The sequence below is a fragment of the Miscanthus floridulus genome, chromosome 11 (genome assembly GCF_019320115.1).
Source record: "Miscanthus floridulus cultivar M001 chromosome 11, ASM1932011v1, whole genome shotgun sequence".
Classification (NCBI taxonomy): domain Eukaryota; kingdom Viridiplantae; phylum Streptophyta; class Magnoliopsida; order Poales; family Poaceae; genus Miscanthus; species Miscanthus floridulus.
Window position 1 is genome coordinate 53470413 of NC_089590.1, and position 8451 is coordinate 53478863.

An 8451-nucleotide genomic window follows, 5' to 3' on the forward strand; every position below is an offset into this window, starting at 1 on the left:
TTCTGACAGATGACGTAAGTAACAGAGGACTTAGTGCATGTTTAGTTCGGGGAATTTGGGAATTTGTGCTACTATAGTACTTTCGTTTTTATTTGGCAATTAGTGTTCAATTATGGACTAATTAGGCTCAAAACGTTTGTCTCGTAATTTTTAATCAAACTGTGCAATTAGTTTTTTTTCGTCTATATTTAATGCTCCGTGCACGTATAGTAAGATTCGATATGTACTGTAGCACTTTTTTGAAAATTTAGGGTTCAACTAAACACGCGCTTAGCCCTTCGAAAGTCGTTGGGCTTTCAGTTATCGTTTTTTTACGGTACCAGCGTGATGATCTAATTTTTACGGTATCAGCACGTGCACGCTTCACGTAGAAGCCACCAGCTGAGAAATTGAGATGCAGAATAAAACCAGTTGAAACCGTAAATAAAGGCTCCGCAAAATCAACTTTATTTGCACAAATCGTTTATATAGCTCCCTCAAGTTGCTGAAAAACAAAAGGCCTACCTATATGACAAAATCGATCTCAAATTCTCAATTATTTATGTCAGCTGCTTTAATTAATTACATGATGGGGCAACTGCTTGGCTCCTCGCAGACGACCATCGGCGGCGGGTGGCGGTAGTAGTGGTAGCCTCCGGGATAGCATTGCGGCGGCGGGTGCACGACCACGGGCTGCGGCAGCTTGGGCTCCTCCGGCTTCTTCTTCTCCTCCTCGGGCTTCTTGTCCTTCACTTCCTCCACCTGCAGGATCTCGGCGTGGCCGACCTTCCTGCGCAGGTAGCTGACCAGCCTGACCGGGTCGACGCCGTCGCCGACCACCTCCAGCTTCTCCCTGGCATCGCCGGTGATCGCCATCGATATCACCCCTGCACAGACGCAGAGCACTGTCATTAGCTAACACTGATGGCCACCTTTTGTACGTACTGGCCAAAGACAACTGACGGCGTACCATCTGCTCTGGCGGCCAGCGTCATGGCTTTGGACCGGCTCCTCTCGCACGGCATGCTCACCTTGATCACTATCTTTTGCTGCGCGCGGCAACCACACGATGCAGAAACAAGAGGAGCAACGCAAATCAGTTTCAGAGCTCTGAAAATAAAGCTGAAGCAGAGGTTTCTGAATTCATCGAAGGAACTGTCCGGCCCCTGCTTACCTTCATTGCCCGCCGGCAGTGATCTCTCCGAAACCGACGAGAAAATCAGCAAAAACTGTCGCGACAGATCGTTGAATCAATCGAGGCGAATTGGGTGGCTGGTTATTGCTAACTGATGGAGCTTTCTTGTGACTTGTGAGTTGTGACTGGCCGGCGCCGGGCTCTTATATAGAGTGGAGGGAGGTAGGGAAACGGGGAGCGAACGCTGGTGTCAGTAGCGGGGAACGAATCATCATCAACTGACTGAGACGCGTTCTTGGCGATGGTTAGCGTGTGAGATCCGAGGCCCGCAAATTCTTATCGTCCACTGGCCTGTCGCATTGCGCTTCTCCGAAGGCACGCGCTGGTCCGTCCGTTTACTAGCAGCAAGTTGCTGAACTTGAACCACACCAGCGAAACAGCAATACAATACGTACTTTCGAACTAAAAGAAGACTATATGATCGCAGTAGTTGAGTGGTACGGGTAACTGGAGATCCAAAACTTGACACTTGGGAGCCAGCAACAGCAGTAACCATCTACAAGGTGGACCACTCTTGCTGGCTCTTCTTGTCACCTACTACTACTCTCTCACCTAAGCACCTCAAGAAAAACTCAGTGATGATGGTCTGCGATACTGACTGGTCCTGGAGACCAGAGTACTGATGAAGGAAAACTGGAGGTTTTGTGGGATTCGAGAAAACAATATAAGGAAAGGGGATTGAGAAAGGGAATCTGCTAGAGCAGTTTTTTCAACTTATTCCCGGCCCCTATATATATATATATGACAATTTTTAGAGAAAGGGGATTGTTTTCGGTGTTGCTCTCCATGTACAATGAAAAAACATTTAGACAGACTAGCACATCAACCCATGCTTGAGGACATCCTAAAATCTTATGTTATCACAAGTATTGAAAGTTTAATGGATAAAGTCTTATGATGATTAATGTTGAGGCTCTGTTGACATCCAATTAGTAATATTAAGATATATGTTGCCATCCTTTTCATTTCACCTATGGTTGTTCAGATTATGTTAAAAAAGTTTTGGGCACAAGTTGGCTTTGTAATATCTCCGATCTTAAAACATAATATTGTTTATATTGTCTTTTGGAGGTGATAATGCATGCTTTCTTTTAGCGCGAACATTAGTGACTTTTAATCTCATCTAAATTGGATCCATGCTTTATGCTTCTTTGTAGTGTTGAGTTACAAACTCAACGTTATATTATACTAAATGAAATCAGATTGTGTTACCGATTCAATTGTGGTTGACATGTTGTATATGTTGTTGTACCATCATGCACCATATGCAAACATTACTATTTTACCTATGATATAGGAACTAACTCCTTAACAATTTCATTGCTATTCCTTCATTATATTGTGAAAGAATTTTTTTAATACCACATATGCGCGCCGTATGTGCATGTATGTATATTACAACTAAAGTTTGAACGATTCCGTATGAGATTATTCTTGCAACAAAATTTTATCTGAGATCCTGTAAGTATTCTCACAGTCATAGAGTAGTCAAATGAACATGACATTTGGTGGCCCGGCATTTGGAAGGACTCAGACTCGGGGTTAGAATAGTAGTACTCTGTACTGCCTGCCGCTGTCGTCCCGGCGGTCACACTACTGAATTACTACTGATGATGTACAAGTGAGGGCAGTGAGTGTGGGTAATTCGGGGAGCAGATGCAGATGGCGTGAAGAGGTTGCTTCTCTAATCTCTATTGGAGGAGGTCGCAACTTGCAAGTGGCTGCCGTTGGGTCGACGGATCAGCCGCGCAAACTACTACTTGTGACAAGTCGACACCATCCCTGGTTTCTACCCACTTCATTCCAAATTATAAGTCATTCTAAGAATCTTAGAGAGTCAAAGCATCTCAAGTTTAACCAAAATTATAGTGAAAACTACAAAGATTTATGACATTAAATAAATATACTCAAGCAGTTAATGGACTCGCTGAATTCCGAGACAGGATTAGGTCCTTTTTACAGGGCTTGGAGTTCTAAAAAAAGGTACAAATCAGAAAAAAGCCACGTTTTGATAATTTCAGCTTCTACCTCCAAAAACAGCTTTGTTGCAGCGGCTGTGCTTTTTTTGCTCTCAGCAAAACACTGTAGGCTGCAGCAATAACGGCTTCTTCTTGCTGCCGAACACAACTCTTGTTTTTTTCGCTTCAGAAGCTGTTCACATGCGTGCTTGTTTGGTAAGACTTTTAATTAAGCCGGTGAAGAAGACCATATAAGAGACATGCCAAAGAAGACCTAAACAATGGATCATCGAAATTCAGAAGGAAGATGATGCTAAGATTTCTGGAGCGTTTGGTTCTCATTTCAGATGAGGTGATGCATCATGAATTTATCTCTCAAAATTAATGAAATGACTTATTTTCCATACTAACACTAACTACTAGCTTGTGATGAATAAGTTGGTGATGTGGATCAACTCATCCATTCGATAAACCAAACAAAAAACTAAAGAGTGAGATGATGATGGACTATTTGGTTCCACAAACCAAATATTACCCCTTTGTGACTATTATGTCGTCCTCATAAAATGGTGAGCATAGCCTCAACGTGTCCTGAAATGTATTTCATGGATTAAAGACCAAATTCAAGCCTTCAGTTTCGTAGTTGAAATTCAAATTTTGTTTAGTTTTTTATATCCAAAATTCATAGTTCCCTTTTTTTAGAAGATTTTTTTTTCACAACTGCTTAAGAGGCGGTTATAGCCCAACCAATATCTGAAAAACGAACCAAAGGAGGCAAAACCTAGCCCAAATTCATGAGTTTTTCTTTTTTGAGTGGAGCCCAAATTCATAAGTGAAGTTCCGTATTCCAATATTATATGGGTCAAAAGCCCATCTGGTCAGTACGCTAGCGCTGGAGAAGGCTTTTTGAGTTTATGAAAAAGTGGGCCGAAATTAAAACAACAAAAACAAAGAGCCATAAATGGACAACCCTAAAAAAGCTAAATGGACGATTAAAAAAAAAGCTAAATGGACGAATTCCACCGAAACTAAGTTCAATCAAACAACATGAAGTGCTTAAAACCAACTTAGAACCACTAAGGGCACGTATAACGGTCGTCCTTTCTCCATCTGTATCTGGGCAAGTTTACAAAAATCCCCTCCGTTCTGCTTAGAGACGGTCTCCCCGTCGTCTCGTGAAGCGACAATGAAGGCCCGTGCTCCGAGGCCCAATTGACAGGGTCAGCTGCGCTGTACGACCTCGCCCCCGAGTCGACGGCGTGCTCGGATCCCACGCGGGCGCTCGTGGTCTCGTTTGCTCCTTCGTCAAGTCCGCAGAGACACGAAGATGCCGCGACACCGCTCCTTCGCATCAGTCCGCACCCGCAACGCCTTTTCCCGCAACCTCGCCGGAGCTGCCGCCCGCCTCGCCTCGGCTCCCTACCTCTCCGTGCAGTAATCGACGCCGAGACACCCCGCATCGGAATCGCGGTGAGCTCCTCCGTATTTTCCACCCCTTCTCACCAGCCCCGCGCCCTGTAGCTCAAGTTCTGAGCAGCGCCGGCGAGCAAGCCATGGCACCGTTAGCTCCTCCGCATGGAACAAGCAGCCGTCCGTGCCGAACTTTCTCTTATTAGCTAGTTGACATCATCTCCGACGTCATGCTTGCATTATGGCCGTTTTTCTTTACAAAAACACATCTAGAAATACACTCCAAATACACCTTTGTCATGGACACGGTTCATGGTGCACCGCTCTCACATCTCCTCCCCGGTCCACGGTTCATGGACCGAGTGCACAGCATAGTGCATGCTAATTTACAATATAGCCACTTTTCTTATATCAAATTAAATCACTGTTGCATCATCCTAGAAGCTTGGATGTGGTCTGAAAACTGAAGCCAAATATGCTATCTGAAAACAGAAGTTTGGGAAATTTTGCTACGTACTGAATATTACTGTTTCACATCAGTCTAAAAACAAGTCACTACTGATCATTCAATCAATAAAAGGGGAAGCTCCTTCGGTACACTGTAACGTAAACGGAACACAATATGACATGAGTTACTATCTTGCCCATAAAATATATCAAAGCTCGGCCAACACAAAGGAAACTCAAGAAGATCTAATCGAGCACATATGGCAACGCTACGAAAACAAAGAAAATTAGACAAAAGGCGTTGCAACTTGTCGTTGAAATATAATTATTATATTGATGGTTTTTAAAAATATTGTAATCATGTTACTCTTATTTATCCTTGATACATTTTCTATCAAATAGCCACATAATGGTATACAAAAATTTATTTATAGTTGATCCTAACTACATGCAAAGCATTAAACAGTTTAGAGACCGACCCTTTGTCTGTGGGTTGTATGACCTATCTTTATACCTGTCTGTATGATAGATTCGAGACATTTAGAGACAAACACCTGTCTATGGGTTGTACATGCCCTAAGGTCTGTTTGGTTTCATGGGATTAATTCATGGATGAAAGATGATGGCCCATATTTTGAAAGCGTTTGGTTTATGGGCAAGTTGGACGGGACGGCCACCAAAAGGAAAATATTCTCTGTATCATGGAATACATCATGATTTATGTTAAAATATATGTTAATAATTATTCATGATTATTTCATAGGTTGTGATATGTAATACTAAAATTAAGAATTTAGATATATAAATTTAAGGGATTACTTAAATTATTTATCATAATGGCATGGTGGTAGTTCAGATGCAAATTTAGGGGCTACTTTATATTATGTTTTATAATGGCATGAGTGATTAATTTAGATATAAATTAGGGGGCTCATTTATATTATTTTTTTATAATGACAAATATGATTTTTTTAGAAAATAAAATAGATCTTGTAGCTATTATTATCAATGGTGAATCAGTGATTACAACTTACCGAACTAATATCTAGTTTTTTTTATTTCTTTGAGAATTTTTAGGATATACCTTTTTCTACTATTATTATGAAGATTATCATGGAAACTTTGTTGGAGTCTTTAATTAGTAATATTAAGATAGCGTTGAAGAGTAAATTGATCTCACACTCCAAGTCTCCAAGAGCCTCTCTATATCCTTCTTAATTGCTAGGAATAAAGATTTTGGTGAAAAAAACTAGAGAGTGAATTTAGAAAACGAGAATAACTCTGTAGAGTGTAAACAAGATATAGAAAAACTAGAGTTAAAAGATATAAAAAGCTGATTTTTATACAAATAGCTCTCTAAATGATGATTTAGAGAGTGAATTTAGAAAACCTCTTGGAGATGCTCGGGTTGTGCCTTTGTTGTTTCAAGTGAACAAGTATTATGATGATTATGATAAAAATAATTAGAAATTACAAAGTTTTTTTTGTACAAAAGAAAGAACAAGATTACAAAACACTCTAGCCAATGCTCCATTGCTGACAAGAATGTCCTGAAATATCAGAATGTCAAGCAAACCAAGTTGATTGATCAGGTAGACTTTTTCTCCCTCTAGGTCGAAGAGATCGAAACTATCACTCGATTGATCCGTGCCCTACATGATGGCGCACCACGGATCCTTGTCGGCGCAAGGGTCTTCGACGGGGTAGCAGTGGCCGTTGTACGGGTGGACGACGCCCGGCCCTTCTGGGCAGTAGTAGCCGGAATGGTAGTGGTACCACTGCGGCGGCCACCCGGCCACGGGATTAGGATCGGTACTGCTGGCGGCCGTCTCGGCCGCTGGCTTCGTCGCCGCCTCCTCGTCGGCGACCGCCTCCACCTTCACGATGTCCGCCCTGCCCACCTTCACCTTCTTCCGCAGGCAGCTCGTCAGGCTGGTGGCGTCGACACCGTCGCCGACCACCACGAGCTGGTCCTGCTCCTCCCCCTCGATCCCCACGGATTGCACTCCTGCAACCACGTACCCCGGCACAGTACATATCGATACGATCAGTTGCTCTGCAGTACTCGTCCTCAGGCATGACGAGCCAGTCGGTCAGATTGAGATACTCAGATGGGTCACTTGCAGGAGACTGTATAACCACTACTCCAGTAGGCCGTGCTTACCATATGTCGAGCCAGCTAGAGCCAGAGCATTTTTTCGGCACTTGTCACAGGTCATCTGCACCTTGATCACAATTCTTTGCTGAAAAAAGGAAAAATTGCGCAAGAATGTGTTTCAGTTGGAGGCACAAAAAAGGAGTTCCCGGCAGAAAAAAATTGTTACCTTCATATTATTGTTACTCTGTTGACTGTTGCTGATTTCCAATGTGAGTTTGTCTGTGGTCTGACAACTCGGAAACTTGAAGGAGCTCAGAGTTTGTTGTGGGAAGAGAGGACCCCTTATCCAACTTATATACAACTAGGATTAGGACAGCTACCGTAGGCCCGAGGAATGTACTTTACGTCCCCACTAAGAGTAATACCCAGTGCTAAGAAGATTCCAGGCAATTTAATTTGTCTACTAGAAGACATCAACCAAATTAAACAACCGATTAGTCTTTCTATACATGCCGTGGTGCTAAGCTTAGTTTAAAAATTGACGTTGAGGAACTCTTTCTTGGTCACTGCACTTTTCTGAAAGCGTGTTTGATTACTTTCAATGAAATAGTAGGGCTGATCGTTGATTCTTTGGTTTGCAATGAGGTGTATGTTGTGGAATTTGGTGCATGTAGGTGTGTTTAAATAAACCTTGGCGCTTGACTACGACTTGAATGTTTGACATGTTAGAGCTTCAGAAACAGAAAGAAAGAAACAGGTGGTACCGTAGGCTAGACACTGGATTCTTGACAGTTAATTTGTCATGACGTGATTGTAATTATGTTGTTTTAACTGCAATATCTGGTACAGCACGGTACTAAAGCAACACTGATTGTGCATGAGGATTTCTTTCAAATAAAATTTGTAGCTGAGGTCGTTTCAGTATTCGATCTCTCGGTCTCCGCCAGAGCAACCCATTGTTCACCAGAAATCCTATTCATTCGTGAGCACATAGGAAGTTGGCAACAAGGAACTTACGAGGAAAGAAGAACTTAAAGCAAAGTGAAGAATTATTACCTTTTTACAGGTACTCATGGAGCAATTAGACGCGCCTTCTTTTTCCCCCATGAAACCAAATCTACAGCACTGAGCTCTTCATTATTAGTGCGCTAAGCACGCTTTCTGTTAGCGCTTAGGTGCCGTGAAATGTACAAAGTTACTTTCAAAAGCTGCACTGCACAATCTGAACATGTTAACCGAGGTATAAACCCGTTCGTTCCAAAGCAATCCTTACGTACATTGAATTCCACTTGCAATGTTAATTAAATTACTTGACCGTGAATTAGTCTTGCTCGTTTCATTCTGTCTTGAAGTAGATATGTATG

General features: G+C 42.3%; 2 protein-coding genes across 2 annotated transcripts; both read right to left on the reverse strand.

Moving 5' to 3' along the window:
* Positions 1 to 431: 431 nt before the first annotated feature.
* Positions 432 to 1300, reverse strand: LOC136494425 (heavy metal-associated isoprenylated plant protein 16-like). The gene is made up of 3 exons (XM_066490594.1): positions 1154 to 1300; positions 950 to 1028; positions 432 to 866 (listed from the first exon to the last, which is right to left on the reverse strand). Exons 1-3 carry the CDS (start codon positions 1157 to 1159, stop codon positions 562 to 564), a joined length of 390 nt encoding a protein of 129 aa, XP_066346691.1. The 5' UTR covers positions 1160 to 1300; the 3' UTR covers positions 432 to 561.
* A 5341-nt stretch (positions 1301 to 6641) lies between these two features.
* Positions 6642 to 7373, reverse strand: LOC136491960 (heavy metal-associated isoprenylated plant protein 16-like). The gene is made up of 3 exons (XM_066488147.1): positions 7314 to 7373; positions 7154 to 7232; positions 6642 to 6997 (listed from the first exon to the last, which is right to left on the reverse strand). Exons 1-3 carry the CDS (start codon positions 7317 to 7319, stop codon positions 6642 to 6644), a joined length of 441 nt encoding a protein of 146 aa, XP_066344244.1. The 5' UTR covers positions 7320 to 7373.
* Between the last annotated feature and the right edge of the window lie 1078 nt (positions 7374 to 8451).

Excerpts from the sequence above, each read along its gene's own strand:
- LOC136494425 (XM_066490594.1), bottom strand. Across the intron at positions 867-949 it reads GCTGGCCGCCAGAGCAGATG|GGGTGATATCGATGGCGATC; the intron begins GTACGCCGTCAG and ends GCGTCTGTGCAG.
- LOC136491960 (XM_066488147.1), bottom strand. Across the intron at positions 6,998-7,153 it reads TCTAGCTGGCTCGACATATG|GAGTGCAATCCGTGGGGATC; the intron begins GTAAGCACGGCC and ends ACGTGGTTGCAG.